The sequence below is a fragment of the Hylaeus anthracinus genome, unplaced genomic scaffold (assembly GCF_026225885.1).
Source record: "Hylaeus anthracinus isolate JK02 unplaced genomic scaffold, UHH_iyHylAnth1.0_haploid 12001, whole genome shotgun sequence".
NCBI classification, from domain to species: Eukaryota; Metazoa; Arthropoda; class Insecta; order Hymenoptera; family Colletidae; genus Hylaeus; species Hylaeus anthracinus.
In genome coordinates, this window is record NW_026534348.1 from 16,126,124 (window position 1) to 16,144,735 (window position 18,612).

The 18,612-nt window shown below is 43.0% G+C and overlaps 1 protein-coding gene across 12 annotated transcripts in view; it reads right to left on the reverse strand.

Moving 5' to 3' along the window:
• Window positions 1–18,612, reverse strand: part of LOC128890555 (bromodomain adjacent to zinc finger domain protein 2B-like) — a 166,545-nt gene that overhangs the window by 23,127 nt on the left and 124,806 nt on the right. For 8 of the 12 annotated variants that reach the window (XM_054149129.1, XM_054149138.1, XM_054149139.1 and 5 more), the window contains 10 exons: window positions 5,937–6,164; window positions 5,300–5,485; window positions 4,824–5,007; window positions 4,678–4,695; window positions 3,782–4,025; window positions 3,197–3,455; window positions 2,105–2,478; window positions 1,211–1,525; window positions 822–1,096; window positions 307–388 (listed from right to left, as the gene is read on the reverse strand). In XM_054149129.1, coding sequence (XP_054005104.1) covers window positions 307–388; window positions 822–1,096; window positions 1,211–1,525; window positions 2,105–2,478; window positions 3,197–3,455; window positions 3,782–4,025; window positions 4,678–4,695; window positions 4,824–5,007; window positions 5,300–5,485; window positions 5,937–6,164 — 2,165 coding nt within the window. The remainder of the gene's footprint in view (window positions 1–306; window positions 389–821; window positions 1,097–1,210; window positions 1,526–2,104; window positions 2,479–3,196; window positions 3,456–3,781; window positions 4,026–4,677; window positions 4,696–4,823; window positions 5,008–5,299; window positions 5,486–5,936; window positions 6,165–18,612) is intronic. The other 4 variants (XM_054149137.1, XM_054149133.1, XM_054149130.1 and 1 more) reach the window with 3 other exon arrangements.

Sequence of the window (18,612 nt, forward strand, 5' to 3'; positions counted from 1 at the left end):
ATATATATATATATATATATATATATATATATATATATATATATATACAAATGTACAAATTGATTTATATGTATATAATATTTATATATAGATATAAATGATATATATATATATATATATATGTATGTATAATATAAATACGACACACACAGAGAGCATGCGACACGCACGACAGGTGGACAAAATACAAAAAACGTAGTAGGTATCCCAAATAGAGTAAGAGAACAGATTCCTTGTGAATGAAACAACGAGAATTCGAGACAAAACGTGAAAAGGAAGACACGATTGTAAGGAGCGTCAACTTACCTCGAGTAGCTGCTGATTTCTGATCTCTCGTTCCCGCCTCACCGCCTCCTGCCGTTCCGATTTCTCTTGCTCCTTGATGAGCCTGCAAACCAGGATGCCATTAGTCGTTCTCACTCTGTCCATTGTACTTTCCAGTCTTCGAAAAGTAAAATTCGCGCGTCGAACGGTCGAAAACAGATCAGTCAATGAAAGGGTGGTGACGCAGTTATTCGAAAAGCACGTTGGTACAAAAATATCGGTCTTCGCGTGATTTGTCGTCGAGAAAGTGGTCTTGAATTACCAGTTGATTCCGATCCGACTGCATTAAAGACCTGTCACACCGAGCGAGTTACATAACGGATGGTGGGAAACACATTTACCGACTTGCACCCACAAGGGTATCGCTTTACAGGCCATACGATCGTGCCTGGAGCAGCTCGCTACCTCTAATATCCACAACATAATTTATTGCTCTTGCTGAAGCCGAAAGAGTAGCGCAGAGTATAAGTTTCACTGTCTCCTCGACGTTAACTTACCTAGCTTGCTCTTTGTGACGTTGGGCCTCTTCCTTCGCGAGTTTCTTCGCGTACGCAAGCTTCTCCCTCTCGTACTGATTGTTCGCTCGCACGTCCCTGAAACCACCCGCGACTCGGAGCTCCTCCAACCTTCTAGCCACCTCCTGGGCGCCCAACCTGACGAATTCCGCCTCCGCCAGACCCATCGTCGGCTGCAGGAACTCGCCTATCAGGGGACGGGACGAGAATGAGAAGTTCGCCGTCGTCAACTCTGCTGGATTCTGTTGTTCCAGGAACTGAAAAGTTACGATAGCTTATATTGATACTCAAAACTACCAGGATGTTCATGCAAATTCATGTTTTTACAGATAGAGAATCGAAATTTAAATGAAAATGTGTTTTATCTAAACCTTAGCCAGATCTGGACTGCTCCTGAAGGTCTTTCCGCAAGGGCTGTAGTAAGACACGTCACCCTTTATCACTCCCGACTTCCCCAATCCCTTGATAACGGTCTCCCGTTTCCAGCCCCGCTCCAACGGAACCTGAAGATCCCTCTCGCTGGGCTTGATCTTTCTTCTCTTCGCGCTAGACACTCCGTCCATGTTATCGTCGTCCGTATCCGTCACGACGTCCGTGTTGCTACCGCTCTCGCTGGTCACGTCCATGTTGCTCTCCTCGCCGGACACCTCCAGCAGTTTGTTCTTCATCTTCTCCTGCAAAGACCGCTATATAGGGAGCATGGTTTTAGTGCGAAATCATAAGTGAAAAAAAGCAAACAAAAGGATCGGCTCCTTCCTATGTTCTTCTTCTTGGGCATACCTGGCTGGCGCGTAATTAAATTAAAACTGATTTGAAATAGATTGGAAATGGGGAATAACGAAATAATAAAATGCTAAATTTATTAACTAAAAGTTTAGATTTTATTTCTAAAATGTCACGAATAAGCTAATATCTTTTTACTACGAGGAACTGGCCAAGACTAACTGACAAACGTTAGAAGAAAAAGATAGGAAGAATTTGTAACAGTATACATCGCAGTTTTCACGCATCTGAAGAGGCTCTACGGAACTATAGGAAGGATCGTCAATGGCACTTGAAAGGGCAAGTCTATTATATATACATTGTACATATATTCTCGATACATTTATTTTTGTAGCAAAATAAAAGATTGAGTTATAGTAAATATTCCAACAAAATAAAATCAACTGCGGTACCAATTCAAAAGGAATACCTTCTCGATTAGTAAATAAGCAGAGTTATAATAAAATAGTGTTAGTGTGTGAATCCACGGCGACGATTTTTACCTGACTCTTGTCGTCCGTTGCGGTGGCGTGCAGCTGAGCAGCGAGAATGTTCGATCTCAGCAAGGAGACCTGGTGAGACAATGGTACACTGGGATCCAAGGTGGGCGTAGGCTTGATGCCCAAAGCTCTGCTCTGGGCCAGCAGCGAGGCCACGGTGTTCTTCTTCGGCTTGGACACCCCGCGACCAAGATTCCTAGGTCGACCGTCCTTGTGGTGTGTCGTACTGGCGCTCTCGCTCTCCTCGCTTCCGCTGCTCGGTCGTTGCGGCGAATCCGCCGCGGCGAACAGCTGCGCCAACGACGGACTAGGCGACGCCGGGACCGGCACCGAGTTCTGGGGCACCCTTCGCGGCTTCGGACCCGGCTTTCGTCTCGCTGCGATTCGAGAATCGAATTGTTCCATGTGAATTTCTTGCAATGTCTCTTGAAAAGTTGATATTAAGGGGGTATGGGAGTCTGCAAGGCCGTAAAATATGGTGTAGGACGTTGTATTTCGGACCGCAGCCTGTGGTATTGTTTATTTGTAACGTCTAAAAGAATGCTTGCAATAATTTAACGGGTTGAAGCCCAGTGGAAGCTTTAGAATTTGGAAGTTTAGGGATTGGTCTCGATCTTTGGGAATTAGATTGAGAAAAGGGAGAAACTTCCCTCTTGGACTACTCCTACATCTATGAAACTGAATTCTCTGTCGTGTCTGGTATGTCTCGTGGATTCTAGTCAGGAAAAATATCTAAAAAATATCGAAGCTTCTCCTACTGTGAACCTACATCTTTTACATCACAATGGATTTATAATAGCAAGCTGGGAATTCAGTCTCATGGTGCAATTGAAGGTTTATCCACTGGATGCATCTTTGGGAAGTGGATTGAGAAAAGGGGGAAACTTTCTTCTTGGATTATTACTTCAGCCATGAAACTGAATTCTCTGTCGTGTCTAGTATGTCTCGTGGATTCTAGTCAGAAAAAATATCTAAAAAATATCGAAGCTTCTCCCACTGTGAACCTACATCTTTTACATCATAACAGACTGATTATTGCAAGCTTGGAGTTCAGTCTCATGGTGGAATCGAAGGTTGATCACTGGATGGACTTACATGTTCGATCGGAGGCGAGCAACGACTGGCTTAAATTACTGAGCTGGCTAAGCGGCTGACTACCAGAAATCGGCGAGCTACTGCTAGTCGTCGCAGGTTTCAGGGAGAGGTTCAGCGGCGCGTCCGAATCGTTCGAACTGTTCGCATTGGTGGTCGTGTACGACGTGGGTGCTGACAGAACGGAACCGTTGGTCGAATGTGCTGGCAATTTGATCACTTCCACACGATCTACCGGCTCTCTATAGTCGTTCGACTCGGTCTGGAAAATAGTCGAACGGCGATGTTACTCTGACGACCAGTCAGCGACGAATAGCCGATATTCCGTGGTTGTAATCGATACTAGGAACTTTGTTTTAATCGAATACGAGCTTTAGAAGTGATATGGACATCTAATACTAACTTTCGAGAGTTTAATATCAGTACTTTAAGATAAAGAGGAAAAGAATCGCTATATATAGAATAGAGGTTGCTATTTGCAAAGTTTTGTTGTGTGATGAACTACTCCATCTATTGGAGTAAATCTTTTCCTCTATTTTAACGAGTTCGATACTTCTTCTGACTGTACTGCGTAGTAAATGCAATTACCCCTGTACGGTTGTACTTTCTCGGTTCCATCATCAATGACGTCGTTGTCGTGTTTGTTTGATGAGCGCTGAGAGCAGGCACCGGCGGCGGATGAACGCTTACGCTCGGTGTGTCCAAGGATATGGTCTTCTTCCTGCCGCGGTTCGTCGTGCCAGGCACCTTTGGACCGACTATGCTCGACGTGTACTTGATGATCTCTGTGTCAGGAGGTAGCCGCACACCTCCCAATATACTGCTAGGATCGCTGCGTAAAATGAAGCACAGATTACTTAACTATTTTATTCTACTTGGAATTATATCTTCTAAGTTGTTTCAAGATGAGACACTTGGATAACTCAACGCCAAACCGATCAATTTTGTTCAGATCCGAATGTGTTACAGTCCATATGAAAGTAGGAGGATTTGAAGTCGTCGCTTTGATGCTTTTGCAATTGTTTAAAAAATAAAGGTTTTAAAAGATGTCACGTTTCATTGATTCTTACGAATACTGCACGTAAAATAAAATGCAGGATAATTCACTCGATCCGTGTCCCGAAATTGTTGACCATCAGAAGTATTTAGATGTCGTTCACTCGCGTGACGCCACTTTTTCAATCTCTCCCCGCCGCGATATATTAAATTCCACGGAACGAGCAACCAGTTAAAAGACAAATTGTCGAAAGCAGCGTGCAACGTTAAGCACCACCAAACAATCATAACAACGAAATTACGCGGTTACGAGCACCGCATAAAAGTTAAATTGACCGACACACGCGGTAGCGAGGGAGAGAGAGGGAACTGTAACACAGAATTTACCGTGAGAAATTGTCGAATGCGAAATAAAAATCGAGAATATCGGACCTCTTTCGTTTTATTTTACATGTATTATTTCCCCGGGGTTCTTAATGGTCTCTCACCTGCCCTCCTTCGCTGAACTGTGGACGTATCGGCAAGCGTGGAAAAATAATTAATGGGTACGGTAAGTGTGCCGTGGATGCGGCGTCAGTTAAAAATAATGGAGACGAGAAAATACAAAATCGATTTAACAAGCGCGCACTCGTACCTGACGACGTTCGTTTGGGAATTTGGAGTGCTGCTGGCCGAGGTATTGTGATGGGAGGACGTGATCGGTGCTTGCGTCGACACTGGCAAACTGCTGCTCGTCATGCTCGGCGTCGTCGAGCTGCTGCTGTTCGCCGGCGTCTTGTGACTCTTGCTTGACTTAGCTGTGGTTTTGCGACAGGGAACTTCAGCGATTTTTAAGTCGAGAACGAATCACGAGCTGTTGTACGTGCGCGATCGACTGAGAGAATCGTCCAAACAGGTAGTGCAAGACAGATACACTCTAACTTCGACTCAGTCATCGACACTTTGAATTTATTTCTTTGACGTGAGTATATGGCGTGATTCCATGAAACTGGAACTACCAGGGACGATCATTTTTTCTATTTGTATGTTTCAGACGACTCTCTGAACCGAGACGCGCTCGTTCGAGCCCGCGTGAAGGAGGAAGATGAAATGAATTTTGCGGATACTTACACTTACTGGACTTGTGTGACGAAAGGGACGGGGGATTAAGTAGAGAGGCCGGATAGGGTGGCAGAAGACTCTCAGCACCAGGCGGAAATCCGGGGAGTCCCGCCGCCCCTTGTAACCTCGCCAGGTAGTCCTGTGCCGCCAGGTGCGAGGCCACCGTCCACCATGCTGCGCTCGCAGGATTGATACCTGAAGCAATTCGTCGACATTTCGTTATTCCACGATCCCTTATACGCATAATAACATTGCTAACACAACGCGATAAAGAATTTTAATTACACTATATCGTAGTTACATTTAAAATTTGTAAGGATATCGACTTAAGAAGTTTGCTCGTCGCCTTTGACTAATAAATGAGTCGTTCACTGCACAAATCGATTAACTCTACCAGTCACATAAAAATTGTAACATTACTGACGATTATTTTTTGGCTATTCTTTCTTATTAATTTTACATACCGTTAGATGAAAGCTACATCTGTATTTATACATTCTTCGATATTTATTTGAATTTATATTGTAAAGGGTTTTTTTAACAAACAATGTACATAATGTCATCTCATTTCTCAACTTTTTGTTTTATGGAGCTAATCGATTTGTGCAATGAAAGAGTCGAATAAAAGTGTATAAAAATATTTTACCTAAACTCGCAGCTTGACTGGCAGCCACGCTCAGGGTACCAAGACTGCTGTGAGAGTATGGGGGTGGTGGTGGTGCAGAGGCCGGCGTGTGGCCCCCAAAGCCCGGAGCAGAGCCACCTCTGCCCAGCATGGCGTAAGCCGATGGCAAATGATGGGCCCCCAACCCATATCCACCGGGCATTCCACCGAAAAGCGACGAAGCTGCACTGTCGCCTCGAGGCCAATACGCTGTAATCAGAATCAAAACGACCAGGTTCAATTGTTGTTGAAAGCTGCACTTTGACCACAGGTTGTACCTGCGTTTATATCAACAAGGCATCTAATTCACATTCATACTAGTTTAATAAGCTAGCCATTGATCAGTTCTCTACACTTATCGATTACAGAGTAGCTCGTTAGTTGTTTGAACTTGAGAAGCTACTGGTGAACTGCTCTATGGGTCGACTGTGGAAGATCGATTAGTCTTCTTCTGTATTATTCTAATTCTATCTCCCATTTCCAAGAATAAGGAGTCAAACAACAACATGAAACGTCGACTGTGGATCCGAGGATCGTGGGTTCGAATCTCCGTGCCTTATTTTTCGTTTAGACTCCTACATAATATCGGTTATAAAATCATTCATTTTAAGAAGAATTACTTGCCCTACGAGCATAGTTTATCAATCACACTCAAACAGCAAAATCCCCTCTGTTTGCCGTTCAACCAGCGATGGAAAAAATGTTTCTCCTTTCATTTGCTGCAGTCCTCGTTATCGAAATAATCAATAATTTAATTGCACCTGCGAGTTCGATGGGGAACGGGACGATAGAGCGGCATTGTTGCATATTTTTTCCATAGAATCGCGGATCAACTTTCCTCTGTTCGAATCCTCTCATTACCAGCGCGTTTCCGCCAACATTGTCAAGCATGTTGATTCGTCTCGGTTTAGTGTTACGCGAACTCCCGTCAGCGATTCGAGTTAATTAACCAATTATCCGCGAGCGTCATACGCAATTGATTTACTCTGTACAGTTAAATACAGGCTGCTCCGCTAGAAACTGGACACCTTAATGTCATCGCCATTTGAAATGACAGGGCGTTGGTATAAAAAATCATGTACCTCTGACAGGTACATAATGTACTGGTAGCAGTTTCATTGAGTGACAGTAAACGTTTCTTGAACTCGAACTGTGTAATAGTAATTTATCATAAAATTTCAATAATAACGATACCTCATTTATTCAATGCTAAGTATCGAATATGACGCAAGTTCCATTCAAGTAGGTTCTCGGTTCTCGACTGCGACTGCGAGGTACAACAGGTAAGGAAAGTTCAACGACCTTTGCTTGAAGGTCATTCAAGGTCAAATATCTTAGCAGCTCAATATCTTTGAAAGTATTTGTTTTAAGGTAGCTAGCTTCTCAAAATTTATTACTTTATTAAATTCAGCACAAAGAACTGGTCAATGCACTAAAACACAATGAAGGTGACCTAAACAACCCTTCTTACACCGTCACTCACCCTTCAAGACTACATAACTTGAAGACACGTCACCTTTTTCGATTATTTGAGATGCCGAATACACGTATGGTGTCCAATAACGATAATTCGTTCGTCCTTCGGTAACAAAGGACGCAAACTCATCGAAAAATATTTGTAAATTCGGGAAACGTAATTAACAGGGAACGAGCCAGGCCACTATTATCCGTAATGGCGAACTATTTCGGACTTTGTTACGTAACCGTGTTAACGAGCGCAAAACCGAACGGAGAAGTTGTCCGCGGTAGAAAAACCGAGTCGTGGCCCTCGACAATACATGCAAATGCAACGACAAGAACCAATGAATTCGCTACGCGAAAACGCGTTTAAATAATAGAACTCGTGAGCCGAAAGTAAATCATCGCGTCGCCATTACGCCGAAACTTCCATTATCGAAACTGGAACTGGGCTTGATGCATGCCTCCGCATCTGAATATTCATAAAATACAAATCGAATCCACGGGTAATCGAGTACTTTTGTTTTTGGATGTTCGGCGTGTTATTAGAATGATTGTGTATCCGGTTATTCGAATATTCGTTACATATGTATTTGGATATTCGGAGTAGAGGTGCCGAAATTGTGCTACTTAAAATTGTAGTTCGACGTCTGAGATAATTGTTATTACACCTTAAACTTTAAGACGTGTTTTAGTTAGCATGTTGTCTTATTTGAAAGTGAATATTCTTTCGCATCCCATAGCGAGAGGAGAGGCCGTGTCGTCAAAATAATATTTAGAGATGATCTCGCGACTGTACGATCCTCGCACGACGAGGATGACGCTTATCTTTAAGGAGTGGAGGCAAGATAGAATTAACTTCTTTTATAAAGCTTTCTCGATGATCCTAGCCTTAAATATCGTGGTGAACAACTGACAAGGCTGCAGGACTCCGAAATGAATTTTTTATACAAAAAGAGTTTATACAAAATAATGTAATTTTTAAAAAACCAAACGATGCAGATTCAGTTGAGATGACTCGAGTCTCAGCAACGAAATCGTCTTCGCTAATTATGATTATCGAAATCGCGTGTTAGCCTATTGGCCAAGCAATAATTAAACTATTAAGACATATCGACAATAATAATAATAATAATTAAGCGCTGTATACGTGCACGCCGACGTTGTCGAACATGAAGCGTGGTAAATTGTAGAAGCTAAGAACTCGTTATGGTAATGTCGCTGTCGCGGGCGTTAGCGCGAGCGAACGAGCAAAAATGGCGACTCGAAGTCGATGCTTTCTAATTTTCATAAACCACCGACGATTTTCATTAACCTCCCCCAGTCAACGACGGCGCGATTAAACAATCACCGTACGTGCTTGTTACGTACCGCAACCGCATTGCGTAATTCATAGTCGATCGTCTTATCGCTGATTACGCTAAACGTCATCCATTATGCGTTCTCGCTTGAAATAATAGGCATGGTAATACTCTGACTTGGCACGAATGTGCTTCGAAAGGTATGGTCAGTAACCCAGTCTTCGCCCGATGTTTGAAAACGTTTCGAAGTGGAATGCTTTCGAACAAGTTGATTGAATGAGAATATGAGGAGTTTCATCGATCGTCAATTTTGTACGAATTTATTTAAGGTAAATTTTATGTAGGAATTTATTTAGTGTAAATTCAATGGAAATTTATTTTGCCGAAAAAATATTGAATTATAGCCAAATTATTCCCATTTTAATTTAAGCATTTTGAAAAGGCGCTTTGAATTGGAAGGAGTGAATGTGTCATGCCCAAAGAAGGCTGAGAGGATTACTAGAATATGGAGCATAGGAATATGTTACTAGGTGGATGTGTCAAGGTCGCTGTCGTTGCTTAAATGGAGCGTTCTACTTATTTTGATAACCACACAGAGGTTCCTTCAAAATGCACAGTCACTGAATTGGCCACGTTATAGGTATCAGACCTCCTTCCGCTTCCCATGATTCATCATAATTGATAGCTATTCAATAACAGAGCACTCCATGAACTCCGCACTGCCCGTAATCGCAATAGACATTGGAATCCGATGCAAGTTAACTACATTTGCGTTAATGCTACAACTCATTATACCGCGATAAACTGCGAAATCAGTGTATACACTAGTCGATAAACAGTGAAATCGATCATAATCGACCCAGAAAGGATACCTTGAAAAAAAATGCATTATACATACATCTATAACTTTTCATTTTCATGTTGCATACAATTAGAATCATTTCTACTTCGAAAGGTTAAACGAATAAAAATGTTTTAATCTGCATTATTATATCATGCATTCCGGATAGTGAAAGTAAATACTATTTGGGAATTCTGTTGATTCATTTTCAAGAGAAGAGAGATATCCGATTATCTTTTACAAAAACGATGTATTCCTTCCACTTCGTCATCTATTGAACTTCAATCCAGGTTCGATTAATAAAACAAACTTTCCACTCAAAACAATCGACACGGTAGGCAAAAATAACAGAATTTTCAAGAGAGGAACTCGACTCAATCGCGTATCCGCTTTAAGAGGTATTCTATTGTAGCTTGGCTATGCAGGAACTAGACCACTTTTGAAATTTCATAAATCGATAATCAATCGGCACATTGACTCCAAACTTTGCGATGTCATTGATAAACATCTCTTTAGCTAAAGAAATTTCTATCATTACAAAAAAAAGCGCAAAATAAATTGTTCCCAAATCGATTATACCCCCTTTAACCCGCCTAAAGTAAAGCACGTTTCGTTATTACATATCATTTCTTTTCAAGTCAACCCGAACGAATAAACGAAAAATCGCCTAAACGAAAAATCACCTAAACAAAAATTCGCCGTGTCCCTGAATCGAGTATTTCGTGTATGAAACGCAATTCCCCGGCGCGAGTGTGCGTCTGTACAATTTATTGTTACAAACGCGATCGCGAATGTAATGTTGATTTTCTACGAGTACCGTGGCCTTGAGCAAGGCCGTGGCATTGAAATCCAAGCGCCGCTTTAATTTATACCGGTCGTTGAACCCCTCGCTGGCTTATACGACTACTTCACCGGCTGAGCAGCTGCATAATGTAGCTCTAGGTGCATATGTATATATACGTACACGCACGCACGCGTCCATATGCAAGTGTGTTACGAGCCGCGACACGAGGCATTACGAGGCTGAAATTTTGCCGAACCACATTTTGAACCTCGCGTCCTTGGCCTCCTCGCTACCTTTCTCCGCTCTTTTTCGCACTTTGCCACCCAAGTATACTTTAAGCGCGCTTTAAACGCGATTTCTAGAACGATATCATACACACCAGAATCCTTTGGAGGAGCGAAAAATGTTCACGTTTAATTACGGTTCGAGCCCCTGGACTTGATTCAACGGGATAAAATTAATGACGATAGGCCAGAGGGGAGCAGATAAATAATTTTGAAAATTACACGCCGGTGTGGCGCCGACGCTCATGTCGGACCATTTATTTCCAAGCTGACCACCGTTCTTCCGTATAAAATATGCTAGTTTCCCGATTGACTTTTAATGCCAGCGCAAATTTCTTCTCTTAATGAGCTCCGGTCCGCGTCGATTCCATTTCGTGCTTTCCTCTTTAATCCGGGGAGCTTTAATGGCGATCCATTATTCGAGTAACCGACCGACCAGCGGGAGAGTTAAGCCAGTCCGCCATTTTCGGAGATACCGCTCGACTTGCCAACGTTGCACGCGCCTGGTAACGATTCCCGATAAAAGAAAACACGGGGAAATGTTCCGCCGTTTGCCATCTTCTTCGGTGGGGAAGAAAAACACGAATCCTTCGACGATTAAAATTGCCAGAGGACAAAATGGAGTCGCAGAGTCGAGCACCCTAGCGCTTGAAGTGACGCTAACCGATTTTCATCAACTGAGGGGTGCGTGGTATTCAAGATGGAAAAATAGAAGTGGATTCTTTGTTGGATAGAACAGTGGATGGGTTGTTCTATTTTTTGGATGGATGATCCACGCTTATTGGGGACCATGTGTGAATTACTTTGAAACTCATTAGTATTGTCAGGAAATAGTGTGATATAATACATTTTAAAGGAAGGTTACAAATCTGTGCTCTTCTTCTGTCACATTGATAAACAGGTTACAAGAAAATTGATCGCCAGGCACAGCAGAGGATGCATAAAAGAAACCACAGAAAATAGTAGCAAGTATTCGAGTCGTCGAGATTTCAACAACGTCAGGGCGCAGCGAATCGATAGCGAGTGCGCGGATTCGCGTAACGAAGAGGAATTAAACGCCTAGTAATCCCGTTTGCACGAGCTAATTTTATCGAGAAGTTCTTCGTTCCAGGTATCGTAGGAACAGCGAGCACCTCGTTTCGAGCGCGAATCGAATTAATAAAACCGAACAGAGATCGGATAACGATCGAACCGCCAACAAACATGGTTATCCTCTTGCTTAAAGTTGTTTTCCTCAACGATGTACACGATGAAGTGAAACGGGGAGCGAAACTCCTAACCCCTCCGCTGGTATGAATTTCATCTTATCGTTTGATATTATTTCAGAAATTATTGTTGCTTATTTATAAGTCCAGGGGTTAATTAACTCTCTACCCTAGCGATAAATGGCTGGATCGGCGCAGCCATTAGTCGTCTACCTGATAAGAGAGCATCGTTTCCAGTGGTTGGTTTCAAATCAAAGGCTCGGCTGAAAATATACCGATGATGAATTTACTTCTTCAAACTTATTTCATGCAGGTCACACCGAGTAAATTTCTACCAGGACCAAGTAAAAGAATCCAGAAGCTACTAAATCTCCCAAAGATTTTCTTACTCGAATCGCAGCGATTCGAAACGCAACGGAGTTGCTCGAGAGCTCGCGGCAGTCGAGAAAATCGAGTTTCTGGGACAAAAGAAAAATAAGAGGACAAGGATTCGAGGAGGAGGCGGAGAACGTTGCGAGGTCATCGCCGTCCATTCAGGACGTCGTCATCCGCGGCATCGACTGGGAGCGACAGTCGCGACGCGTCGCTAATTTCCTGTTTTTCCCAGCGCGTTAATAAAGGGCCCGCCCCTGGGGGTGGGGATGCATTGTTTTTCCCCAAATCGATGCCCACGCCGAAAGCCCCGCGCCGTTAAAATCGTTAAAATCGCGAAACGAACGACTACCGCGGAGAGAGCTCAGCTATTGCGAACAGCGAATTGCGCGTGTATACGCGTACAGATATACCCTGTGATTTGCTCTCGCGCTTTTACGAACCTTTTCGACTCTTATTAACAAGGGTTAGTAGGGGACGGATCATTTTTGAACGAATTAATTAAAAAATTTTGGTCTGGAGCACTGAAGAAATAAAGCAAGACGAGTCTCCCGGGTTAGAAATATTAAAATTGAATACTGAGTTTGCTTATTGTATAAATTAAATATTCAGAAGCAGTACAACAGCGCAGACTCGCAGAAATTGATAGCAAATAGCAGAAAAGATGATTAGTATACACAGGTACGTGTTCACAAAAAAATGTAAACACTCTATATATTCCTAGAGCTTCTGAGCTAAATAATATAAGTAATGTCCGAATATTATTGTAACATGAAAACTAGAGATTCTTTCGTTTAAAATTTATTATACAATAATGTAGACTAACCACAAGGTAATTGCGTATATCTTTATCATATATAATATATAATTTACCGTAATGAAAAGCAACCGAATGAATATTTTGATAATTTACGAAGATATAAACAAACACATCCTGGAGAACTATAGTGTCCGAATAATAAAGTGACTAACTATATGTAAATTAATATGGCCACTAAGTATCTAGGCTGATTAGCTGACCTTGGTGAAAAGGGTTAACATATATCCACGTCTACATGAAATATTCCATATTCTACCGGATGATACAGTTTCAAATGTTCAAATACTCGGGTACATTCTAACATTATCTCCCACCCTACGATTCTCATAACACTGAGAAGTTCCTATTTACGTTCGTACAATATGCTCCACTTAGTTCTCCCGAGTCTTCCGCGGAAACGAGTGGAGGCGAGTAACTCGCGAATAAAATACGAAATGCCTCCTAAAATATTCACTTAACGGGCACGCTTGTGCGCCAGACCTCCCTCAGAATCGTCTGTAACAGCCAAATCGATTTCCCAACTCCGTCTCGGTTACCGCAGCGCAGAAATTCTAACTGGCGCAGCGACGTATGCATGAGAAATTTGAGGCCAATATAACTTCCCTAACCGATAATCTGTTGATTCGTTCGTCTTTAACCGAAGACGTGTGCTGGACGCGTCTGAATTATTCTAAAACAACGAGTGAGTGGCTCGATGACGGGGTGCTCAACGTTGGTTTGCTCCTTTGAGCTCTATTCACCTTTCCTCCTCTTTATCGCATAACATTATAAATAAAAAAGATATAATCTTCAAACAAAGCTACGGCATTTCCTCAAAAAAGAATCGAGTTAACAACTTAAAAAATCAATTTTATCGATTCACACGTTGACTTCCAGATGAATATTCTTGAAAATTTCTACTAGGATTGAATATTATTTAGAGTATTGGAGACCACATAATCAAACATATATCGTGGTATTTATTTTCGCAACTTCATCAAAATTCATGAATTTCATTTAATTTCACGTGTTGCTCAACTTTCAGAATTATGTTTGTTCGTGCTTCAGTGAAAAGCACTGTCATCCGTACGTGGACGACGTAGCGATTGATGTGTTAAATGCTAGAAGAATTTGTAGATGATCGCAGAGACTCGCGATGTAGGCTAAGGGCTTCGTGCCATGATGGCGCGCAGCGAACAACAAATCTCAACGCCTGTGCTCGAAATCAACCGGCGGTAAGGGTAGCTTAAACAAGCTAGGAGAATAGATCGTAGATGGACGAGCGTTACGGCAGCGGTTCAGGGAATGTGTTCGGTCCGTGAGCCGGGAAAATGGCCGTGTTATTAAATCGATCGCCGCTCTGGCCAGTGGGGGCTGGAGCTAGGCCAGGGGGCTCCGAGAGGGAGAGAATCGTATATAGCCGTGCCACGGGGATGATGGGAACGCGATGGAAAGAGGCCTGGGAATTACGAATGGCTCCTGCTTTCGGTTGCCGTGACCGAAATCGGCGAACCTCTGCAGTTAGCCAGTTTTTAACGCCGAGATTGTTTGTAACCGTTTGGACCACTCTGCGAATCGAATGGTGAGCTAAAAGCACAAATGGACACCTCCAAAGCTTTTTTCCCGTGGAAAAGCTGGTACATTTCTCTGTTTTCCGAGGGGGAAACATTGACATTGCCATATTGAGTCACTAGCTCAAGTTTGAATTAAGACATCATGTTTTAATAGTGTCTAATCGAATTAAAAAGTGGTCTAACCCAAGGTCAGGATTAGAAAATGCTGATGTTAGTATTGAAGTTGAAATAAGAAAAGATCTAACCAACTTTTCATTAGGTTTCCTATTTCTTGGACCGATAGACACGTAGAAAGCTAACAGCAGAAGAAGAATTTGAAAAAACTGAAGCTGTAAGACCAAAGGCACTCGAGGAACTTTGTGCCTGACCGTAATTGACCCTTATGCGAGCAGAGAATTCATTTGTAATCGTTAACGAAGCTCCGTATCCTAAATCTGCCTGTAGATTCATATCTGGCCCTGGAGAATTGACAGTGATTTCTCCTTTGCGATCGTTTTAAACTACTCGCGAATGGGAGCACTCGGTTAACATCACAGAAACCACCGACAGAGTATAGACCACTGGAACGGGGCGAATAATAGACGGTATCCGCGATGAATTACCCAGCGACTACATAATCTAATCGATGAAATTGCACAAACCCGCTGGAATCCGATTACACTCGAGCATTTTGATTTCCATCTCGTTTGCGCACGCTTACAAATGTAAATCGGAAGACGTCTCCTCTCCTAATCGACGTGGAACCGTGGACCTAAACGCCGCGAAACTGCATTTTAATTGGCACTCTGAGCGATGACGGCTAAAAATCGCTCAGCGATAAAACTGTAACGGTAGACCGTCTACCTGACTCAACGTTCGCCTAATATAGAGCCCGTTCTCGGTCGGAGACTGCTTCATATAAATCAAACGAGAAATTAGAAAATTACGGTAATCCTTCTTATTCGAAATTGTAGCTATGCTGACGGTCTGGAGGACTATTAAATGGAAGAGTCAGAGTCTAGTCAAAACTGAAGCATGTAAAAGCTCAGGAGACGAGGACATCCGACGGAAAAACGAATCCAAAAAGGTCTCTCCCAACCCCTACAGGAACCCTCGAATTACGTTCTTCGATCGCTCCCCACTTCCAATCGCATCCGATTTAAATTATTCCATTTTCAGCTATCAAAGCGTTGAAACGAAACGCTGAAATAATCCTCGAGCGATCATCGGAAGCTGAATCGAGGAATCTCGAAACCTGATTTTCTATCTCGCGGGATTCGTGCTGCCTCTTCCAGTTCATTCGTGCAAGACGATCACAGGCAAAGCGTGTCCTCTCGAACGTTCCCTGGAATTTCGTCGTTTACGATCAGGGATTTTGTCGAGACGGGAGAGACTATTGCGGAACAGGGTAACGTAACTTCGCGCTGCTATTTTAGGGGCGCAGAATATACGGCGCGGAATCCTTTATTTTCTTTCGGTTTTTTTTTTCTTCTTCCTCGGCGCAGTCTCGACGAGAGGAACGTGCCGAGAAGAAAATAGCCCGGACCATCGGCGCGGCACGGAACGACGCGAATCTTACAGCCCGGAAAGACGACGGAATGAAAGATCCGAGAGATTTAACGCGACGGGCATATTCATTCAGCGTGGCTGCCATCGAGATACGAATAAAACTCGCGTGATCGCCGAGGCTCTCGCGATGAACGTCTCGCGTCACGTTCCGCTCCATCGACGGAACTGCGGTGCTTAAAACACGTTTTTTTTGCACCAGGAACGACTCGGCAGGAAAACAATATATATTGTTCTATTTTTACATCGTTTTAAAAGACTAATTTTTGTAGAGGTAGGTTCGAAGAAGGAAGAAAATGTGTTACGATTAAGGAATTCTAATTGATGGGAGGGTAGACCTTATCACGAGAACCTCAGTGCACCCTGTATGTAGGTTGGTGATAAGGGAAAAATTGAATGGAGTAACTGTGTCCCACTTTTTACGACCTCGTTTTTTTCCACAAGTGCAACGATGCACTCACACGGTGTAGTTGCGCTTTGAGCTCCATTATACGCTTCATTTTGCTGCTCCAAAATATTATACAACCTATTATAAGATAAATTCATTAAATTTACGGAAAAATGGCGCAAAGAAAATAATAGAACCTCGTTATTCTTCGTCATTAAAATACATACGTAAGGACAAATAACTCGACATCGTACAGGTGGGAACGTATGCACGTGGGATTAATCGTTGCAGGAGAAAGGCCAGCGAAAGACGCGGATATCCAATATATCGACGACATCCCCACCGGTTTTACACCTTAACGTCGCCGTTTCCGCTTATAACCGTCCAATCGCGATCCAGGCTCGGTCCGCGGGTACGTGTGTATCCTGTCCCTCGAGGAAGAGAGGATCGATCGAGGGGATCGGAACGCAGAGAGGGGTGGCGCGCGCGACCGTCGTCGCCGCGATGGCTGGCTCGCCTCCAAATCGCTTTAATTTCGTTTACGCGACGATGAAACGAGCGCGAGGAAGACAGAGACATGCCCTGGCCAACAGCGCACTCGCCTAACCACTCTAGAGTTTTTTTCCCGTCGCTACAGCGAGACACAGTCCTTCGTACTCCAAGACGAAACTTCCTCCCCGGTTACAAGATGCGCCATCGTCATCCGGATTTTCCACTTGGCTCTCCAGGCTTATTATTAGATTTAATTGTAATTTGTTAACGTAGAATTTAAAATCTGCGATTTTTCTATAACTCTTAGTATTCTTTAACACGTTGTTGACTGGTCATGAGTAAACACGTGTTTGCATTATCTATTTCAATTTATTGATCTCAGGGCGATATAAAATATGTTCTTTCATTTTAATTCATTATGTTGATAAACTTTAAATAAAGTTTATTGGAGTTTATTTAGATTGTTTTAATTTCACATTCAATTGCGAAATAATAGCCAGTGACATGAAGTAGCTTCTGTGTAAAATTGTCGGTCAAGAATGTGGTAATTGGTGGGAGTGTTCTATTTTAAAACGTATTTAATGATTGTGGAGAGTGAACAGAGGGGAAGTAATCCCATCAAATTTTGAACTCTAATATTTAAAGAAAAAAATAATGTAAATTTACCAAGTGCGTCTCGGAGGCCTTTTTCTTGGCTACTAATGATACCGTGTCAGCGTCGACTCGTAAGGACGACCGAATATCGATAGTCGCGCGACTGTTCAGGGATCGGTGTCTCAACCCTGGGCACGGCTTCGTGCTAATTAATTTCTCGTTAACGAAGTCACGCCACGGACGACCGAGACCCGTTCTTTAAACATAATCGAGCCAAGACGTCGACTAAGTTCGTTATAAATATAGGATAAGCCTCTGACGAAGTACTAAAGGGCCGATCGCGGTAATTGCGGACTCGTACCGTTCCTGCTCGAGCCGAGAGAGACTTGTAAATTATGTTTAACGCCGGTAATGGGAATCGTTTGTGTAAACATAATGCCCCGCGATGCCTGACGGATGCGTGCTAATAATTGACACGCGAGAGCGAGCGAATAATGCGCCGATGGATCGGACGATCGACCTCATGAACGAAGATGGCCGAAATTCGTGCTTGGATAAAATATTTCGAATTGGAAACGAACAATTTTTCGATTTGTAAAAATAGCAATCCAATTTATACTATTCTCTATTTCTGTGCCATATTTCAGTAATCAAATCGTGATTCCTGTTTTCATTCGAATTCAATTTTAAACCAGGTGATGAAAAGTATTTTGTTGAACTCTTGAGAACGTAACCGATACCTCGACAATTTCACGAGTCTCGATGCTTGCACTTTCGGCCTCGTTTTCCTAGGAAACCCCCCTATCGACACCTCCAATCGCGCAATCGTGACAGCTGCACCAGCCACTGAGTCACCGACTGTCAAATTAAATAAAAACCATCGCCCTGATATCGTGAAACCGATTTAATCCCCGAAATCTCGACGACGCGGCCGCCATTGGCATGATTCACGTCGCGTTTCGCAACTCGTCTCGTTTCGCAGCGAGCAGGCTTCTTAAGGAAACCAGCCAGTGGAGCCTCG